This window comes from Nyctereutes procyonoides, unplaced genomic scaffold (assembly GCF_905146905.1).
Source record: "Nyctereutes procyonoides isolate TBG_1078 unplaced genomic scaffold, NYPRO_anot_genome, whole genome shotgun sequence".
Classification (NCBI taxonomy): domain Eukaryota; kingdom Metazoa; phylum Chordata; class Mammalia; order Carnivora; family Canidae; genus Nyctereutes; species Nyctereutes procyonoides.
Window position 1 is genome coordinate 19,919,039 of NW_026575128.1, and position 22,095 is coordinate 19,941,133.

Consider the following 22,095-nt stretch of genomic DNA (forward strand, 5'->3'; position numbering starts at 1 on the left):
TTAGGCAATTTGGGCCAATAATGAGGAGGGACTTTCTGGAGGAACTCTGTGAAAGTTCTCTCTTACTCCTCTGGAGGCCCTTTCAAAGATTTGTTTCTTCTCTTCCTTTAAACTTGGCTTGTATGAAACTGTAATTGCTGTAGTCGGATACAACTGGCATATAGGATAAAGCAGAACAAAAGGGATTGGAGTGAAAAATGAGCTGGAGTCGTCCTGCCTCTACACCTCCAGTGATGTACGCCCAAGGCCCTTGTTGTCGGAGCCTGTCTGAAATATGTTTTTAAATTCTTGCTGCTGAAAGGGCTGCTTCTAGAAAGAGGCAGGGAGTGGGCGGTGAGGGGAGGGGATTGAATTCACTGAAATTAATTTCTGCCCCAAGGCTTAAAATTAATTTCGATCACACAATATATACGAGCAGTCCTTGCTTTGTACAGTTCTGATACGCACACATCCGTTTACCACGGTTTAGGTAAATAACACCAGTCCTCCCACCCACCCACCCACCCACCCAATAGCAGGACCCAAATCTTAGTCACTATAATATATTAACCAAAGCAATTGCATAAAGTACACACTTTGCTGCTTCAGCCCACAAATCACTACCTAAAAAGCAGATGCCCACCAGGACCCATGTCCAGTGTCACTCCTTTCAGTTCGTTGTTCCTGCAGAGTCTCTCAGTTCACACAGACAGCAAAGCATATACAGTCATGTTGCGTCTTTCACCCGATGGTGAGAACACATGACATTTTAATAAAATGATTTCTCAGGATTGGTCAGCAAAGGTGAAAGTGGGGCAAAGAAACAAAAAAGTGATACTATTTGAATTGAAATTTGAATCGAATATCCACATAGTTTAGGAAGAAATAGTGGACAGTGTGGATGTTGACGGTGTCACCACTTGAAAGATGCTAGAAATGCAGCTACAGGCATTTAATGAAGGTGAGCTCATCAGCATAAGTGGCGATTATGGTGAAAAGGACGAAAATGCCCCAGACGAAGTGATGCCTGCAAACAGTTGACATTAAATGAACTCTTGGAGATAGTCGATGGACTCAGAAGTACAAAGGATAAAATTTGGAAATTCACCCAAACTTAGAAAGGAGTGTAATAATCCATCAAGACATAGGAAAGATCATCAGTACTTACCTCATTTATATGATGAGAAAGCAAGTGCTGTTCAAACTCTTCTGTATATATTTATTAAAGATTAATTTGAAGAGCAAGAGGGAAAAAGCAGGGGAAGGGGCAGAAGCAGAGGGAAAGAATCTCAAGCAGTCTCCCCACAGGGCTCAGAGCCCACCGTGAAGCTGGATCCACGACCCTGAGATCATAGCCTGTGTTCATTACATCCCAAGCCCTCTTTCATGTCCGTCACCCAGTTACCCAGTCCCCCCTGCTTCCCTCCCCTCCTGTGACCCTCAGTTTATTTTGTATGATTAAGAGTCTCTTATGGTTTGTCTCCCTCTCCAATTTCATCTTGTTTTATTTCTTCCTCTCTTCCCCTGTGATCCTGTTTTCTTAAATCCCAAATGTGAGTGAGATCACATAATTGTTTTTCTCTGAGTGAGTCATTTCTCTTAGGATAATATCCTCTAGTTCCATCCACATCATTGCACATGACAGTATTTTTTTTGATGGCTGAGTAGCATTCCCTTGTACCACATCTTTGTCCATTCATCTGTCAGAGGACATCTGGGCTCCTTTCATAGTTTGGCTATTGTGAGCATTGCTGCTATGAACATTGGGGCGCAGGTGCCCCTTCAGATTCACTACATTTGTATCTTTGGGGTAAATACCCGGTAGGGCAATTGCTGGGTCATAGCTCTGTTTTCAACTCTTTGAGGTACCTCCATACTGTTTTCCACAGCAGCTGTGCTAGTTTGCATTCCCAATGGTGAAGGTTTATTGAGTGAATGATTAGCATGACTTTGGTGGAGTAGGGCTATGCACGATCTGATGCTGGTTCGAAGCTGTTGTTTCTTGTACTCACCATTTTCATGTTGCCAATGCACCTGAGGCTACCCCAGTCACAGGGTGCATGATTATGTACTCTTCAGCTTGGTTGACCACTTACTGACACACTCATTGAGCAAGGTGCTAGGCTGTATATAAGAAAAACTTAATCCCTGCCTTGGAGGGTGTCTCAGTGTGGTGGGGAAACCAGCTCCTTCTTTCTGAGGGAGGAACATTTGAACTGGATTTTGGAAGATGCATATGAAACAGCCCCATAGAGAAAGAGAAGTGAGAGTGGGAGTTGGGTCTTTTAGGAAGAGAGGATGGCTGGGGCAAAGGCAGGGATGCAAAGAGGGATATGAGGATTGTGTGCATGATAGACAGTGGGTGAGTGGAAGAGAAGGAGGGAGCAATGGTGGAGAGGAGACCGCTGGGATTTGTGTAGAATTTAGGAAACATTCCAGGTAGTTCCAGCAGAAAGTTTTTAATACAGGGAATTTGGTGCTCATGAAATCACTGGAAGGCAGGGAAAACAGAAGTTGGGGTTATTGTGAGGGGTTCAGATTGTCATCATGGCTGCTACACAGAGGTTGGGGGAGTATGGTTGGGAACAGCATGAAACTGTGGCCAGTATCACAGCTGGTCCATGACCTTGGGCTAGACATTTGGATCACGTGTGGTTGCTGCAGAATCTCAGGGCGCTGCAATCTGTGCTTGAGGAATAACAGCCCCAGCTTCCTTCCTCTCTACCAAGTCCTGCATGAGAGTATTTAACAGACAGAAGCTCAGCTAGAACCTGGTAGCAAGGGCATCTGGGAAATGTAGTTCCCAGGCTTTCAGAACCTGTGATCAAGAACTTGGAAGAGGAATGGAATGAACCTGAGGGTCAATAATCTCTAGCATGGCTGTGAAGGCAGGCTGGGGCCAGACTGTGAAGGGACAGGAAAGGCTGCGTGGGATGCCTCTGGATGCTCAGAAGCAGAGTTATGACAATTCAATTTATTTTATAAGCGTTGGCGGCTTGGTAGAGGCCATTCTTTAAACTAAAAGAGAGGGGCACCTCGGTGGCTCAGTTAGTTGAGCATCCGACTGTTGGTTTCGGCTCAGGTCATAGTCTCAGGTCATGGGATGGAGCCCCACATTGGGCTCCAGGCTTGGCTCAGAGTCTCCTTGGGATGGTCCCCCTCCTTTCTCTGCCCCTGCCTGCACTTGCGCGCGCTCTCTCTCTCTCTCTCAAATAAATAAATAAATAAATAAATAAATAAATAAATAAATAAAATCTAAAAAAATAATAAACTAAAAAAGAAAACACTACAAGCTATATTATAATTACTTAACAACTGTTAGGTATCTAGAACCATGCAATGAAAAAGCCTTTGAAGTTGTTGGGTTTTTTCTTGTTTTTTTGTTTTTTTGTTTTTGTTTTTTTTTTTTTTAATTCTTTGTGGTAACTCATCCTGCAATGCTCTTTCCTTATTTTTTTTATTGGGTGCACATTTTGTGGCAGACACTGTCATATAAATAATCTATGGTCCCTGACTTTAAGAAGCTAATATTGAATTTTCTTTTCGGTGAAGAGTAAGAAAGTCCTAGAGGGTTGCTTAGTGGATTAATCTGTTGCTTCTCAAAGTAACTTTTGCCAAACTGTAGTTTTGCACTTTAAGAAAAAAAAAATCTATCAAACCAGTTTAAAAATTTTGTATATATATTTCTTCTTGTAAATTTAAGTCTAACAAATCCTGTAGTAAAGATAAACTGTTTAAATGGGTAACTGGGATTACCCGTTTTTATTTGATTCTTTTTTTTTTTTATTTGATTCTTAATATCTATTAACAGTTGAGTTCTCCAGGGCATAGTTGAGGAAAGACTGGATGCTCCAGTTCAACTGAAGATTACTAACAGGCTATTTACAAAATGGGATGGAAAGAAGAAAACTATTTTAGGTTTATTATTTGAGTCCTTAAGTATTTTCAGGTCAGAAAATACGTTGACCTAATCAAACTGATCTTAACACTAAAAAAATAATAGCTATCAAAAATTGCTTTTATGAGATATTAAGTGCTTAACAGTCATACAGTCATAGAGGAAAATGCAGATCTTGGACAATGGAAGTTTATTTTATTTTTATTTTTTTAAAGATTTATTTATTTATTTATTCATGATAGACACACACACACACAGAGAGAGAGAGAGAGAGAGAGAGAGAGAGAGAGAGAGAGAGGCAGAGACACAGGCAGAGGGAGAAGCAGGCTCCATGCAGGGAGCCTGATATGGGACTTGATCCTGGGACTCCAGGATCATACCCTGGGCCAAAGGCAGGCGCCAAACCGCTGAGCCACCCAAGGATCCCAGAATGGAAATTTATAACTATCATGACAGGATGTTGAATAGCGAGCTTGGCTGTAGGACCAAATTCTAATAAATGCTGCAGTCCAAAGAACTGATCCAGCAGGTTTTGCAAATAAAATACACAATGGCTGAATCCCTTCACCATAGGCCTTGAAAGGGTTGAGTAAATGGAAATAAAAATGGAGTTTGTGATTTCTTTGGAGAAATAATGTCATGGTTCCACACTTCGGCCTCCCTAGAACCACAAAGGGGAGGTGTTGGGCGGTGTTGCTTGCCTCTCACTCTTCTCTGGTGTCTGACTCTGGATGGGGGGGGGGGGGAGGGGTGGGTGGGTGTGTAGGGAATGTGGGTGAGCCAGCAGCCTTGGCAGCAAAAGGAGATGCTGATGTGAGTTTGGCTGGAGCTTCTCTCCAAGAATCAGGGCAAAGGACACCACACGTGGGCTGATGGGGATGCAGCCAGCCTGGGACTGTTCTAAGTCCTGCCGACGAGCCTGTGTGGAGCAGACTGCCAGAGACTGAAGAAGAGCAGCTGGAGGAAAATGCATTGCCTGCATCACAGGAAGTTTAGGCAAACGTTCCCACGCTTTGACCTTGCTGAGGTTAGAAATCCAGGCCAGCTCACGAGGAAGGGGAAATGCTCAGTAGAAACAAAGATCCATGCCCTCCTTGCTCATCTTGAGCCCCAGGTGCAGAAGCTTTAAATGCTCATTGCATAATATAGTGATACTGTCCTTTTTTTTTTTTTTGAATTTTTATTTATTTATCATAGTCACACACACACACAGAGAGAGAGATAGAGAGAGAGAGAGAGAGAGGCGGAGACATAGGCAGAGGGAGAAGCAGGCTCCATGCACTGGGAGCCCGATGTGGGATTCGATCCCAGGTCTCCAGGATCGTGCCCTGGGCCAAAGGCAGGCGCTAAACTGCTGTGCCACCCAGGGATCCCCTGTCCTTGTAACTTAAAATGACTATAGAACCTCTGTCCTGGACAGTAACCAGAGAAGTCATAGCTCCCGGCCTGATGTTCATGCAGGGGCAGGTGGGCTACACCTGGGTTGTTACAGGGTCAAAGGGAACACCGGAAGACAGAACTGCTTTCATGACTATGAGTCCCACTTGTTCACTGCATTGACACCATTAAACAAGGAGGGGGGGATGGAGAAGGTATTGGGGGATGCCTGTGATAACAGCATGACCCCATTCTAACATAACCTACCGCTGAACACATGCTAGTGAGATGCTAATGCTGAGGTCTGTGTAGAAACTGCAGGTCCACTTCCATGGATTTTTTTTTTTTTGATACAGTACTATAACTATATTTTATGATTTTCTTAATAACATTTGCTCTTCTCTAGATTTATTGTAAGAATACAACATACAGTACTTATATAAAATGTGTTGTTATTGGTAAAGCTTCTGGCGAACAATAGGCTATTAGTAAGTTTTTGGGGAGTCAGAAGTTTGGAGATTTTTACTGCACAGGGGTTGGTAGCCCCTAAAACCCATGTTATTCAAGGGTCAGCTGTATATGCCTTGGGAGAAGGGAGGCTACAGACTGGGGCAGGAAGTCATGTGTCGAAGGAAGAGGTCACAATTAAAATAAGAGGCAGGGGCTGAATCTTCCAGCCTTAGCAAAAGGGCTAAACCCTTTAACAAGGGCAAACCCCTGTTGTGCGGGGTCCTATAGACCCTCTGTTCACCATTTTGGAGGCTTCTGAATACCAAGACTAGGCTTGATACTGGAATTTCAAAGCTATTTCTTTCCTAGCACCTCATAATTTAGCAGGAAGGACTGACAACGTAACCTGACTGACTCTGGAACTACAATAAAGTAGGGAAAACCACAGTAGGCCTGTTGGGAGGTTAATTTGAAAATGAGGGTTAACAATAGAAGTTGGTTTTGAGGGGCAGCCCAGGTGGCTCAGCAGTTTAGCCTGCCTTCAGCCCAGGGCATGATTCTGGGGACCCTGGATCGAGTCCCACGTCGAGCTCCCTGCATGGAGCTTGCTTCTCCCTCTGCCTGTGTCTCGGCCTCTCTCTCTCTTTCTGTGTCTCTCATGAGTAAATAAATAAAATCTTAAAAAATAATAATTATTATTATTTATTTGAACCAAGGGTAGGCATTGCTAGAATGAGCAATGTAACGTTGCAGATGTGATGAGAAGTTGGGGACATGGTCTGCATTCACCTGTGATTCTAATAAGTAGATTAGCATTGGAATCCTCCAGAAGCTCCAAACCCCACATACTGACTCAGTAGAAATCAGGCGCTCAGTCCTCTTACCCTCTCGAGCTCCTGTGTAATTCTGACACATTAAGTTTTGGTGTTTGGGAAGTACTGGGAGGAGCAGGTCTTGGTTCACAAGGGCCTGGTCAGCTACGGTGCAGCTGTTAATGGTTCTGCTGAAATCGGTAGACATAGCCCACCCACAAATACAACCAACAACTCTTAGGAAATGAATTAATTTTTATTGCTATTTTATAAAGCTTAATAATTTTCTAAGAGAAAAAAATCAGTTTACATGTAGTCAAGTTACAAGTAGGTAGCTATAGATAATATAACCATGAGAAAAGAGAGCAGAGCGAAGTAGCAGGAAGACAAAAGCAGTAAGCAGCAATAAAATTAACAACTACACAAAACTAGCAGTGCAATAAGATTAGCTGAAAGCAGCTTTACATTGAAAAAAAAAAGTTACTTAAATACAGAAAATAGCACCTTACAAAAAAGAATCGAGAAATGTAAACTTGGTAGGTAGATTCAAGTATAACAGTTATACTCCCAACTCTTGTACCAGAATGAAAGGGTTTCACAAACCCTGGACAGTGTAGGGCACACACACCTCCCTCAGTGCCAACTCAAAGCTGCGTTTCATTAGCAGGATCCCCAACAATTATTTTTTTTTTCTTTTACTAAGTTATACAATGATAGACTCAAGATTGCCATTGCTTCTTCACTACCCCAAATACCCAAGTCTAGCTTAGCAGCCTCACTACCATCTTTTGCTCTGTAAGAAACATACATCTTCCTGACAGCAACAACCACTGCATTGTTTATTTTTTTACATATCACAAAGCCACATTTAAAAGTGGGTTCTGAATACAAAAGGAATGTGTTCTTTGCTTTCTATTGCTGAGTATGGTCCACAGAGTCGTAATATTCTGATTTATGGGGTTGCTTCTTAACACCCCTCAAGAACCATGAATTCTCTGAGGTTTATATGGTCATATGAACAGAATAAAAAAATAATAAAGGAGAGCAAAAAAGTTAAAGTAATAAGTGGCAAGCATCCAAAAACAGTGAGGGGAAAATCAGATCGTGATTTCATCTAACTGTAGACCCCCTCAAGTGAAAATATTCCGTGGAAGTTCTTAAGTGTGGTAGGTTTGAACATGCATGCATCCTGTGCAGAGACAGATGCTGTGTGTCCTGTAATTTAACTGAAAAAGACATATGCTTGTTTCAATGGGGGAACTCCTCATATTAGCTCAGGGTAATCATTACTGGGAGATTGTTGATGATTAGAACCATAATTTTATCCGTTTAACGCTAGAAAAGACTGTAAAAAAAAAAAAGGAAAGAAAAGAAAGAAAAAAAGCCATCTTGTAAACTTTAAAAGTTTAGTGTTGATAAAAATTTTATATAATAACAAATTTATTTAATCTGGCTAACCTACCTCAAGTCTTCAAAAATCTTGTGGGGGGTAATAAGGTTAATATTATCCTGTAGTTAATATAAAGCTACTTTTACTCAGACTCCCAGAGCCTCTTAAATTAATATTTTTATTTCATAAAACATTTTATTGGGTCCAAAAATAAACATAAAATAGAATCCTACACCAAGATTCCAAATCTAAGACAGAAGCTTAAGGAAGAAAGAAATAGAGAAAGGAAGGAGGGAAGAAAGAAGAGGAAGGAAGAGAGAAGAATGAGGTACACATCGATAAATCTAGAAATACAAAGAGCTAGCCTGGCTACTTACTGACATCCTAAAGCAATACGGGTTAACAAAGGGGTATTGCATAATAGTTTCCAGAATTGTATTCATGCTAGAACAATGAATCCCTGCACTCACCACTCTTATTTTTCAGAAACACTCTGAAAAATAACTGGTTTGAAGACTCTTGGATGCTGAACATAATGTGTCCAATTTTCCCTCTTACCCTTCCAAAAATAAAAAAAAAGAAAAAGAAAAAATGAAACGGTCACCCATCAGTCCTCTGTCAATCTCTACATCATTATGCTTCAGAATTCTACCGAAAGGTCCCATCCAGGTTCCAATTTTCCATGTAATCACTTGCTACCATCCTGATTTATTCAATAAACAGCAATTCTTAGAAGGCATCCATACCGGATACTCTACAGTTAACATTTAAATTCAAAAAAAGCCAAGGGGCATGTAATGAAGGAAACTACACACGGTAGGGTTTTTAGAAACAGCAAAACCCTACTGTGCTCCTCTTGCTTCTCCTACCCAGACGGGGTCAGCACAGCCCATTACAGCAAAAGGTGGGCCGTTCACAGTTACTGTGGTCTTAACATTCCGTCACGCGTATACATTTATCCACGTTATTAGTAGGCTGTGAAGTAAGTGCAGGGCAAATTATAGGGGGGGAAAAAAAGGCATAAACATTCAAGTCGTCATACCCTGAAAAGCATGCATTTTGCTGTCGTTGTAAACTTTTTGCACTAAATCCCATTTCAGGAACAAAATAAATAACACCATAGGATTCACGACTGGAGCTGGCTTCCCGATGAAGCCCAAGGAAGCAGTAGCTTTTTTGAACTGCAGAAAAGAAGTTTCTCGCACCACAGATGTGTACCGAGAACTCAGCCCGGTAAGTGCTAGGCGGCCCCTGGGCCCTTCTGGAGTCACAACCACCGCCGGGGGCTCCGGTGACACTCGCCGCACAATCAGCAACAGTCACTTTCGGGAAAACAGAGGCTTCATGGGGGGGGGGGAGATACCAGCAGAACTGGGGGTGAAGGCTCCGGGCGGCCTCAGTCGGCCTGGGTGCTGGGGGGCCCGGGGGGCCCGGGGATGTGGAGCCGCCTCTGCGCCGAGCGGCTGTGCCGGGCCGCGCTGCCCGCTCTCCTCCGACGGACAGGCTCCCCCAGGCTGCCCGGAGTCTTGAAGAACGTCTCGCGCTGTGTGCGCCGCTCGCTCCTGGGGGTCCTGGGGGTCACGGGGGTCGCGGGGCCGGGGCACTGAGGGCACACAGAAAACCAGGGCTGAGGCCACCCGCTCTCCCCCTGGGAGCCGAGCCCTGTCCTGCCCTGCCCTGCGGCGTCACCATCTCCAGGCGTCCCTCCTGCCTGGCTCGCCCTCCTGCCCGGCTCCTGCCCAGCTCCTGCCCGGCTCCTGCCCAGCTCCTGCCCGGCTCCTGCCCAGCTCCTCTCCACCTCCTCCCCAGCACCTCTCCAGCTCCTGCCCAGCTCCTCCCCAGCACCTCTCCAGCTCCTGCCCAGCTCCTGCCCAGCTCCTGTCCAGCTCCTGCCCAGCGCCCATCACGCCTGGAAACTCGGGCGGCCTAGCGAGGGCTTAGGAGCGGGGCGCCCGCACCACCTGCCTGCGGCCTTGGGCAGCCCACTTAACCGGTCTGCCCCCGGTTTCTCCGTCCATGCGGTGGGGCTGACGAGAGCGCCGATGCTACAGGGCTGCACGGGTTAGACCACGCTGGGCCTATGGTCAGTACGTGCATCCAGGCTCTTCTGGTTTACTTGCCAGAATGTAACCTCTCGCGGTCAATGTTAAACACTGATCTCTTTAAGGTGCCCTAAAAGGGCAGGGACCATTGTCCCGTTTACTGTCCTTCACTGCCTGGATCGGTGCCTGGCACGCAACCGGGGATCAGAAACCACGTCTCCTCCTCACCGCCTTGTTGAAAGACAAACTGGCTTCACCTAGCAAACCGCCAGCCTCCGACTACCTTGCTTAAGATATTTCCGGCCACAACAGAAAACCCTTTCTCCACAGAGGAAGTAACCACTCTGAACAACGCCTGAGGCATCAGAGGAACCAACGTGCCTATTGGCTGGCCTACGACTAGGGCACACAGAGCACTGATTAATTAATATTGATCATAAACCCGTGCGTGTACATCTGTGTGCGTTCGCGTCTGCTTATCGACGGCCTCCTCAACGCTGCACTTTGAGAACGACAGAGGCCAGGAGTCTTTGTTAGCGTCCAGACTTCTGTTTCCCTGAACCGTTTCTAGAGCCGAACGAGGAAAATTCGCAGCGGTCTCCTTTTATTCATCTAACGGAGTGAAAGCCCGGAGAAATCACCTGAATATTCAGCATTCATCACAAAGCCCCCGAACTATCCTCAGGATAAATCCCTCTGATTTAAGGAACAGATTGACAACTAAAAAGTAGTTTTGTCTCTAAAGCGCAGCATCCCCCACTTGGGCCCCTGTGCTTTACAGGACAAGCAGGCAACCAGGCGACCGTGACCTCGGGCGTCTGCTCTGCAGCCACGGCGTTCACAGCAACGCTAGGGACATGCGGGCTGCCCGGGTCACAGAACGACGGTCTTCCCGGGCTCAGGGCGCGACTCACCTGCTGTGGCTTCACCGCGGAGCCGGGATGCGCCGCGCACCCCGGGGACCCGGGCTGGACGATGCCGTGTGGCCCCGGCGCCTCCGGGCTCAGGCCGAGCAAGCGCGGACGCTGGAGCTGCGGGTCTGCGGAGGGGAGCGTGGACGACTTGGGGTTAACCACGTTTGCGGGGCCGATGAGGAGGTGAGCCGTGGATCCCAGGCCGGGCACCCCAAAATGCACAGGCCCCGCACCTGGGAGCGCGCCGGCGGCAGAGGAGACCGGCCTGGGCACGGTGGGAGAGTAGAGCACGGGAAACGGGCCCAGCGTGGGAGACGGCAGGACCATGCACGGAATGCCCAGGGGGGGCAGCTGACCTGAGGGCGCCCCCCCGGCCTGGGGGTTCCGGCTGCCGGGCAAGAGCACATTGAAGCCATTCAGTCCTGAAACGGGAGCAGAACGGGACAAGGTGGCAGTGAGCAGAACAGAGGTCCTGATCCAGATCCCGTCCCCCGTGGCCCTGCCAACGAGTGGCTCCCACCAACCGGCCGGCTCCCCCCGTGCTCTCCCTGCCCCGCTCCGCTCCTCCCTGGCACGGGCCACGGAGGACGCCCCTCATCAGTGTGTCACCACCTGGTGGATGCCCGTGTCCCCCGACTGGGTCAGTTCACATGTGTCCGCTGTGTGCAGATCCAGGAGGAAAGGGAACTTGGGAGAAATTTTTTCTTTATTTTCATGAACTTCTAATGAATCTTTCTATTTCCCGCAACTTAGATCACAGGCCGCAAAGCCCACAGTGTTAGGAGTACCTTGACTTTGTCACTAGCACAAAGCACAGGTATATCCGTATGACTTCGGCTGTGGCAGGTGCTTACTGGACTTGAAGATCATCAGGACTTTGAAATTATGAGAACACGAGACCTGCGGTCAGATCTTATTACTATGATTTACATTATTCTTTTCTAACTGTATTTCAAATTAATTGGCTTCCCTTATTAGCCTATGTATTTAATTCTATGCATTTTTAAAACATTCTGAGGAGGAATCCACGGGCTTTACCACAGCGTCAGTAGGTTCTTGGCCCAGAAAAAGCTCAAAACCCCTGTGCTGGGCTGTCATTTTCATTCAGCAGGGACTGAGTCTGTTTACTGTTTATCAATATATCTGCACCACCGAGTATCATGCTTACATTAAATCCCCAAAAAGTATTTGCTAAAGGAATAAAGAACGTTCTGTAGGTATCTGAATAATAACACCCATCTAACCTGTGAGCAAATGCAAATTTCAGGAAAATCAAGTGTTTGCATTGAGAGCAGCTTTACGTACACGGTGCATATTTTAAAAATTAGGTACCTCTTATATTTCAGCTTTATTTTAAAATACGAACAGTGCTGGAGTCTTACTGTCAGACACTATTATTCGAAGTGCTTTAGATGGATTACCTTCTAGAATTTAGTTCGATTTTGAGAGCACCCCCATGACACAGGTGCCAGTGCTGGTGCTGCTTTACCAGCGAGGATGGCGAAGAACTTAAGTTCATGCAGGGACTGAGAGGCTCTAACGTGCAGCCCTCTCATTCCAGACCTGGCCCTCGAAGGCAATGACACGCTCGGTACCTCTGGATATTCAAGACGTCAGCATTGCAGCTGTACATGGTGGCCAACAGGTTCATAGTGTTCAGTAAAGTGAACCAGTATCAGATTCAGCTGAATTATAAAAATCGGATGATCTTTTGAATTTTTAGCAAATAAGGTTTAATGTGTTTGAAAAAAAAAAAAATCACCGGCCCTAATTATTTTCATGGTATTCTTGGAGTTGGCCAAAGGGGAAGGAGGCAGCCTTTACCTTCATTTCATAGATGGGAGAAAAGAAAGGGCTGAGAGTAAAACGATTCAGAGGCCTTTTATAAACAGCAGCTGACTGATGAGCCACTCTGGTCAGGTGACGTGGACAGAAATGTAGACATCTAATTTATGATCTGACCACCCCGAGGGGCCCTGAGACACGATGACATCCCTTACCAGCCGGCGACTGCACGTAAAGGTACTGCAGCAAAGAGGGCTCTTTGGTGCTTTCATTTTCTTTTGAAGACTTTTCCATCTCTGTGTCTCTCGAAGGATTTCCCCACTCGGAAGAAGCGAGGCAGTTTGCCGTGGCCTTTCCCGAAGCCTCCTCTGCAGCAGAGGCCTGGGCCTCCATGTGAATGTCTTTGGGGGCCCCAGATCTGCCATTACTCAGGGTCGTGGCGGAGGCGAGGTCTGTGGCCTCTGAAGGTTTCTAAGCACAATCAACCAGGAACCGGAAAAGCGAGTAAAAATCCCAGTAGTGAATCTCAGTAACAGCTTTCTCAAAATAGCTAACACATCCACCAAGTCCAGGATAGCTGTGTGCCACACTGAACTGCGTATGTCCACTGTCTCAGTCATGCGTATAGGAATGGCCTGCGCATCACTGTCACATCATGCGCTTCTGCAGGCTTAGGATTCCTTTTTTTTTTTTTTTTTAAAGATTTTATTTACTTATTCATGAGAGACACGGGGGTGGGGGGGTGGGGGTGGGGACACAGGCAGAGGGAGAAGCAGGCTCCATGCAGGGAGCCCAACGTGGGACTCGATCCCAGGTCTCCAGGATCACACCCTGGGCTGAAGGCGGCGCTAAACCGCTGAGCCACCCGGGCTGCCCTGCAGGCTTATGATTCTTAAGCACAGAGACAATGGAGTTTTAATAACGCGCTGGCCATGGTGTTGAGATTATGAGAGAAATTTCAGAGCTGCTGAGGCATAAAGGGTGTCGATGCCAGGCTTTCGGTGGCCCAGTAAGAACTGCGGGACTGGCCCAAAGCCAGTCTGGGTGATCTAAGACATATATACCAGCCAGGCTTTCGCTGCTGGTCTGCAACCCCAGGCTAGATTCAAAATTAGAAAAATTCACTCTGGCAAGGGAAAGGAACAGAAGAGAAAGGGTCTTAAACAGCACACTGATTTCCACGAGTGTGCCTCGCTGACCCAGCGCCGACGCTGTCCTGTCTCATTAACCTCCGAATGGCTACTAAGCAGGAGGTGTGAGCCGCTCATAATTTTGTCTCTTTCATTTTGGAGCCGGGGAAGCAGGATCTGTGAGCAGTGATGAGAACTGACACAGACACGGAAGGACCGGCAGCACCCACGCTGGACGCTGGACTCTGGACCTCAGGTGCCTCCTGGATTCAGATGGTTATTTCAGGGATCTCAACTCATTGAAGGAAAAAAAGGGGGGGAAGGGGTAGCAAAACAGGGAGGAAACATACAAACACGTTAACAGTGATTGACTCTATGTGGTGGGATTATGGGTCTTTTTTTTTTTTTTTAACATCTTTTAGCATTTAATGCAAAGTAGGAGTTTGATGACTTCTCTTATGGCGGTACTTTATGGCAAGATTTTATGGCCAGCGCCAGTCCTGGCTTAACACGCAACACCTCACATTCCAGACTCAGGAGCTTCTTAGTCTCTGTGCCTCTGATCGGGAAGGAACTTGAGTTAACAGGATGTCACTAGGCACCCAAATCCCTTACCTTGGGCATGACCAGAGCGAGGGGGCTGTCTTCGTAGTCCCTGCTCTGTCTTTTAGGGGCTGGCTCCTCCTCCTGAGGCTTCCTCTTCTCACCGAGGCGCTTCTGGACAGAGGGTGTGGGTGGCCGGTCCTCTGGGACTCCTGAGCTTCTGCTGGGCCTCTGGGCCCCCGAGCCTGACACGGGGGCCGGGCCCTCCTGCAGCCTCCCGTACAGCATGAGCAGGGACGGCGAGGGCACGTACACCAGGGGTTGGCTGGCCAGCAGGGCTGGCTTTAGGCTCTCCACGTCCGAGGCGGCCGAAGCTGCTGAGACACCCACTTGTCCGTGCAGACTGTTCTGCGCGGGGAAAGCCTGCAGGTCCAATTGGGCCACAGAAAATACCTGGTGCGCTAAAGGGTGAACACAATATTCGGAGTCAACAGACAGGCCGGGGAGAGGAGCAGGAGGGTCCAGGCTGCCTGATGGAGGCATCGCTCTCTTACTAGTGGCAACGGCTTTCCCCCTGCAAGAGAAAGACACATAATGGGTCCCGTCATCTCATTGAACCAGCTCCTGATTCTCTGTCTTCCTAAGGAGAGACGTGCCCCAGCAGAAGTGAGATAATGCTGCTCAAGCTGGTACTACAGTGTTCCCCTGACACCCAGCACCCAGCAGCCAACCCCGGAGGCGGATGACCACAGAACCTGGATGCATGGTTAGGGATGGCCTGGGTGAGCCCTTGGGGAGATTTCAGGTTAGGGCCCAGACTGGTTCCTCCCGCCTCCTCCACCTCACATAGTTCTGTCACATAACGCGTGCTACCCCATAGCAGGCCCACAGATTCTCCGTGACTAACATACTATTACAATGATTTGACATAATTCTTTTTAAAAAAATTTTGATTTATTCATGAGAGACACAGGGAGAGAGGCAGAGACACAGGCAGAGGGAGAAGCAGGTGCCCCCGTGGGGACCCCGATGCGGGACTTGATCCCAGGACCACACCCTGAGCCAAAGGCAGATGCTCAACTGCTGAGCCACCCAGGTGTCCCTGATTTTACATAATTCTAATCGTAGTTACCCCCTGCCAGTTTATGAGGGAGAAAGAGTGAGTCTCAGAGACTAACCAGCCTACAGAAGGTCAGCCGCCCCACTCTAACGTGATGGAGCTGGCCTCACGCTCATCCCTGTAGGCTAGGACGCCCTGGGTAGGTAGGCAGCCAAGACTCGACCAGAGTTTCACTTAAAGGACACGTCTGGTTTGTCTCAAATCCACTGTGAGATAAATGAAGTGGGCAGGGGGTGAGGAAACAAAGTTACTAGCTAAGTTATTTTCTGTCATTCTTGTCCCATTCTGCTCAGGATTCCAATTTTTAGGCATAACGCATTCAAGATTAAGCCCTACTTGATATGACATTATAAACAATGTCTGGGCCTTTTATATGGAAAGATTTCTAAATATTAAAAAACGTTTGTATTTTTCGTGATTTTTGGAAACACGAGGAAAATCCTTTTAAAGGGAGTCCTTTAAGAACTGGTAAATGGGATCCCTGGGTGGCTCAGCGGTTTGGCGCCGCCTTCAGCCCAGTGTGTGATCCTGGAGGCCCGGGATTGAGTCCCACATGGGGTTCCCTGCATGGAGCCTGCTTCTCCCTCTGCCTGGATCTCTGCCTCTCTTTCTCTGTGTTTCTCATGAATAAATAAAATCTTTAAACAAAACAAAACAAAACTGGTAAACAGGACAGGGATTTCTCAGTAAGCCCTACTTTGCCCAGGCTCATGTCCACATGCCGCTGGGAGTCAAATGGAGGGCCCGGGCTGCAGAGATGAGCAAACCTCTCCAACCACAGTCCCTCAGAAGGAGCGATCACTGCTGGCTCTGCGAAGCTCAAAATGCCCCCACTGAGGTCCCATCCACCATCCTACCTCCAGTCATCTGCCTTCAGCCTCCCCTCCCCACCAATAAGAGCACCATCACCTGGGCCCCAGTGGTCTTTGTGAGGTCTCCTCCTGCTCTGGGGAGTCTTGCTGACTCACCGTCTTACACAGATTCCCATTCCTTTCCATCTGCACCATGACACGCCTCAACCCCACCCAGAGGGCTCCTCTCTGGGAAACCTACTGTAGTTCTACAGTGTCTGTCTCATAAACCCAACCTCTTCTAAGTTTCAAAGCTTTTTGCTTTCGTTTTTTTTTTTTTTTTTTTTTTTTTTGCCAGTTTGACCTATTCACCTCCAACACTTGGAGTTCTCACGAATGAGGTTTCCTTTTTCCATCCTATTTGTACCGATTGTTATAGCGAAACGCATCCCATTTACGGTCCCCATATCTAATCCGACCTCAAAATCTGTTTCTTCCCAAATCTGTCATGAAAAACCTGTCTTGTTCCCACGTTAGCATTTCCTCTGCTTTCTCCCTTTAATAGGTGATTTCCTTCCAAATCAGACCCCAAACATGAGTCCCCCAGCCCGGGTTTGAATCCTGCTGTCACTTCTTAGCCCTTTGACCTTGGGCAAATTATTTAACCTCTTTGGGTTTCTGTTTCCTTTCTGTAAAATGAGGATAACAGTGACTGTGGTTATGATGAGATGAGGTAATATACACAAAACTTTTGGAACGGGACCTGCTGGTTCATAAGCAAAGCTAGCCACAGTGATGATGTGACTCTGGGAACAATTGTCAGTTCTTGGCACCACGTTAATAGTCAATTGTCTTTTTTCAGTGTGTGTTTTTATTTTTTTTCCCCTCGAAGCTTTTATTTAGCTTAGGGGATAGATTTTTTTGTACTCTGTGTCTCCGATGCTATACATCCAGCATAATGTTGGGCACAAATGGGAAACTTACAAAGTTTTTAATACACAAACGGCTGACCTCATGAACGAGACTGCTAGAATGACCTTCTGATGAGTGGCATACCAATGCAGTCAAAGTCAACAGCAGAAAATAAAAAGAATGCATTCAGAATTTTTGAAGACTACTCACTGTGAACTGTCTTCTATTTTCTGTTGGTAAACGGCTGCCAGACTTCCAATTTCTAAGGAGTACCCACCTGATCCTGAAAAGGAAAATAAGACTCTAACAAAATATGGCAAGAGACTTATACACACCAATTACATATAGCTGGACTCCTTATTCACTGCTCAGGGATTAAAAGATTATCTCAAATCCGTTCTGGTTTTGGTTCAAAGAGAAATTTCCAGAAGCAAGCTGTTAATGGGGAATTCAGATCTCCTCAACGATTAGAAAGAAAACAAAACAAAACAAGTGTGGCTTGGTAAATGTGATGAATGTCTGACATGCATCAAAGAGACCAACCTTGGCAAACCAGCTGATCTTCACTGGTGGACTAGGAGGAGTTTCAGGCACGGGGCCATGTTCCTTCACCGTGAAGTCAGCAACTCTTTTACCCTCAACCGTCATTCTGCTTCACGTAAGTGGCAAAAAGAGGCAGGGCCTAGACTCAGCTTATTTTAAAATGCCTGATATATCACAATGGACAGAGTCCACAGAGTAAGAAAAGGCAGATACCTTGTTCTTCTCTATAAGGGCTGCTGGGTTCTGAGTTCACTTTCCTCTGGATCCTCTCAGAAGCCTGAACTGTATTGAAAGAACCATGTCGAGCCAGCCTCTGTTTTGCACAGACTTGAATCTGGCCATATGTTTCTCTTTTCAATTCTGGTAAGACAGATGCAGAAACATCCACTAGTTCTTCATCTAAATAAATGAGAGAATTGGTAGTGTTGTTATAGAGCTATAATTCAGGATGATTTCAGCCTTTTTAAGATATAGCTTTGAGAGTCTGTAATTGTAATGGAGCTGCCCTGTAAATTAAAAACTAAGACAATCAAAGGAATTCTATGAGCCTTGTGTCAAACCCCAATTTCTTTTGATGTACTAATTTTTTTTAAGAGTTAGTAAAAGACTATAAAGTGAAACTGAATCCATATATATTCTAAAATTATCTCAACTGCAACAGAAGTAGAGCAAGATGTTCTCCAACCCAAATTAGAATGGACCTGATATTTCAGATGCTTTCTTTGGGCAGAGATATCAAAGGAAAACCCAAACATACTCAGCCCAATGTGCATATTTAAGGATTTTAACAATAATTGATATCAGCCTTTTGGGCCACAGCTCTATGGCAATGACTATAAGAATTTCTATTTCCTATTATGCTTTATTATGTCTTTCTTATGCAATAGGAGGCCCAGTTACCAAGTGACCAAGGGAATAAGGTCAGCAAAAACCTCATGGTTGAAAAGCTGCAGACCAGTGAGAACAGAAGCACCTCAGAGGCCCATTTTATGCTTAAAGGAGCCTGAGTAAAATCAGAACAGAATTTTCAATACAGAACCAGGCCTATATTTTTAACCTGAAATAGTCCCTGTTGCTCAGTCACTCCTACCCCATTCATCTGTGCGATTTTTCTAGGTTCAAAGCATGCACATTTTAATTATAAGACTACCTTAATAAATGACAAGGGTCAGCTAGGCTTGCATTTTCTAAAACATTTAAAAAGTCACCTTCACAGTTTTCTTTTTCTCATAACAAAAACTCCCAAAACGATCTTTTTAGAAAAACAAAAATTACAAAATCAATGAGAAGAAAATGGGTCAAGACAGTAACAGGGAACAAATTTACCCTCCTTCCTTAAACACAACTATCAGACAAAATATATAAAACAGTGGCTCTCAAGACATTGGACAGCAGGAGATAAAGGGCAGTGATCCTTAGAGACAGAAATCAAATGAGGTGAGACCTGTGATTGGCCTCACTTACTGCCTTGAGCATTTCCAGGTTGGAGTATAGGGAAGGGAACCTGGACAGAGACTGGAAATCTCCCCAAGTTGAGGTTGGAGCTGGAAGCCAAGGAAAAGCCAGGGCAGCTACAGTTTGCAGAGCAAAACGCCATAGAAGAGAACCATGCTGGAGATCTCCAGAAGGTCGCCCCTTAAATATTCAGTGGAGCACTCATGCATGTGAGGAAACTACCCAAGGTCAGGAAAGGAACAACTTAAAAGGAGAAGGAATAGCATCTGCAGCTTATCCAGGGCTGGGAATAGTGCCCTTTGCCAGTAGCCAGCATGGAAAAAAAATCTCAAAACTCCTAAGTTACTGGTTAAAAATAATAAAAAAGGTGTTACTGCCTCAGTAGTGGGGATAATGCACTAAAGACTGTTGATGACCATGCCTACCAAAGCTTAAAAACAAGACCTGAAAGGTTCACTGTTACCAAGTAACTTCACTGTATCGCAGAACAAAGCTGAAGAACATTTTTAGGAGTACTGAAATGTCTAGCACCCAATAGAATGGAAATCTCAGTGTCTGGCATACAATTAAAAATCATCAGGTACACAAAGAAGTGGGGAAATACAACCCACAGTTTGGACACAAATCAACTGAAATGGATTCAAAAGTGACACAGATGATAGAATTAGTGGACAGGCACATTAAGACAGGCATAATAATTGTATTCTGTGAATTCAGGAAACCAGAGGAAAGCCTGAACACATTAAGTAGAGACATCAAAAATATAAAGACTCAAATCAGACTTCCAGGGGTAAAAACTAATGCTGGAGAAGAAAATACAGGGGATTAATGGCAGATTAGATGATGCAGAAAAAAAAATAGTGAACTTGAAGATGTAGCAATAGCAACCATCCAAAATGAAACCTAGAAAAGAGAATGAAAGAAACAAAACATCAGTGGGCTGTGGGACAACTTCAGGCAGTCAAATGTAAGCATAACTGGAGTCTCCAAAGGATATAAATAAATATTTGAAAAAATGATGGCTGAAAATTTGCCAAAGTTGATAAATGCTTTCAATCCCTAGATCAAAGAAGCCCAACAAACCCAAGTACAAGAGACACGAAGAAAAAGTACGTCAAAGCACACATATCAAATTGTTTAAAACCAGTCAGAAAAAAATCTTAAAAGCAACCAGAGAAAAAGATATATTACATATGGAAGAACAAATGATGATAGAGTTCTAACCAGAAACAATTCAAGTTAGCATAGTGGAACAGCTTCTTTCAAGTACTGAAAGAAAAAACCTTCAACCTAGAATCCTTTACCCGCTGAAAATATCTTTCCAAAACAAAGGAGAAAGGTGCACATTTCCAGTTACATGATAAGTACGATGGCCTGATGGCTATAGCTAATGCTGCCATATGTTCATATAAAAGGTAAGAGAGTAAGTCCTAAGAGTCCTCATCACAAGGAAAATGATTTTTTCCTTTCTTTCACTCTTTATTGTATTAATATGAGAGATACTAACTAAACTTGCTGCAGTAATCAATTCACAATATATGTAAGCAAATCATTATGCTGTATATCTTACACTTATACAATGATGTATGTCAAGTATATTTTAATAAAGCTGGAAAAAGGGCAAAATAAAGATGCCTGGAAGAATTCATTATTAGCTGACCTGCACTGTAAGAAATGTTAAAGTCCATCAGGCCAAGAAAAATGATACCAGATAGAAATCAACATCTACAAAAAGGAGCGGCAAGCACCGTAAGTGGTGACTACGTAGGTAGATATCAATTTTTCCCCCTTTAAAATCTCTTTAAAAGGCATAAGACTTTAAGACAAAAATAAAAACAATGCACTGTGGAGTTTTTAACATACAGAGCACTAAAACATTTGGCAACAACAGTACAAAGGCCAGGCAGAGAAAATGAAAGTAGGCTATTGTGAGGTTCTTATGGAATATAAACAGTATAATATCATTTGAAGGTGGCCTGTGATAAGTTAAAGGTGCACACTATAAATCCTAAGGCAGCCATTAAAATAACACAACACAGAGTTATAGCTAATAAAGCCAAAAAAGCTAAGAAGCCAATATAGCCAGTAAGATGGAAGAAGAAAAATAATAAATCCCAAAGAAAGGAGAAAAAGAGTAAAAAGAAGCAATGAATCAATGGGACAAATTGAAAACAAATAGCAAGATAGACTAAAATCAAATATCAGTAATCACATTAAAATGTAAATGGGTCTAAACTCAATTAAAAAGCAGAAATTGTCAGATTACATTTAAAAAGCTCTTAACTGTCTCCTGCTTACCAGAAACTCACTTTATTTTTTTTTTAATTTTTTTTTAAATTTTTTTTTTAATTTTATTTTTATTTTATGATAGTCACAGAGAGAGAGAGGCAGAGACACAGGCAGAGGGAGAAGCAGGCTCCATGCACCGGGAGCCCGATATGGGATTCGATCCCGGGTCTCCAGGATCGCGCCCTGGGCCAAAGGCAGGCGCCAAACCGCTGCGCCACCCAGGGATCCCCAGAAACTCACTTTAAATACAGGTACCGATAGTTAAAAAATGAACAATATACACTATGCTAACTAATCAAAAGTAAGCTGATGTGGTTATATTACCATTGGATAAAGGAGATTTCAGAGCAAAGAATATCATCAGGCATAAGAAAGGGCCATTTCATAAAGATAAAAGGGTCAATTCACCAAGAAGACATAGTGATCAATCTTTAATGTTTATGCACCTAAGGACAGCTTCAAATACACAAAGCAAAACTTGATAGAGCTGGAAAGAATAGACAAATCTGCAATTATGGGGCAGCTCAGGGGGCTCAGCGGTTTAGCGCTGCCTTCAGCCCAGGGTGTGATCCTGGGGACCCAGGATTGGGTCCCGCATCGGGCTCCCTGCATGGAGCCTGCTTCTCCCTCTGTCTCTGCCTCTCTCATGAATAAATAAATAAAAT

The 22,095-nt window shown here is 45.0% G+C and overlaps 1 protein-coding gene across 1 annotated transcript in view; it reads right to left on the minus strand.

Moving 5' to 3' along the window:
- Nucleotides 1-6,751: 6,751 nt before the first annotated feature.
- The window catches only part of E2F7 (E2F transcription factor 7), a 40,732-nt gene continuing 25,388 nt past the window's right edge, over nucleotides 6,752-22,095 (minus strand). The window contains exons 8-13 of the mRNA XM_055342042.1: nucleotides 17,900-18,085; nucleotides 17,354-17,426; nucleotides 14,393-14,894; nucleotides 12,863-13,118; nucleotides 10,863-11,284; nucleotides 6,752-9,509 (exon numbers count right to left, since the gene is read on the minus strand). Of these exons, the coding sequence (XP_055198017.1) occupies nucleotides 9,303-9,509; nucleotides 10,863-11,284; nucleotides 12,863-13,118; nucleotides 14,393-14,894; nucleotides 17,354-17,426; nucleotides 17,900-18,085 (1,646 nt within the window). The 3' untranslated portion in view covers nucleotides 6,752-9,302. The remainder of the gene's footprint in view (nucleotides 9,510-10,862; nucleotides 11,285-12,862; nucleotides 13,119-14,392; nucleotides 14,895-17,353; nucleotides 17,427-17,899; nucleotides 18,086-22,095) is intronic.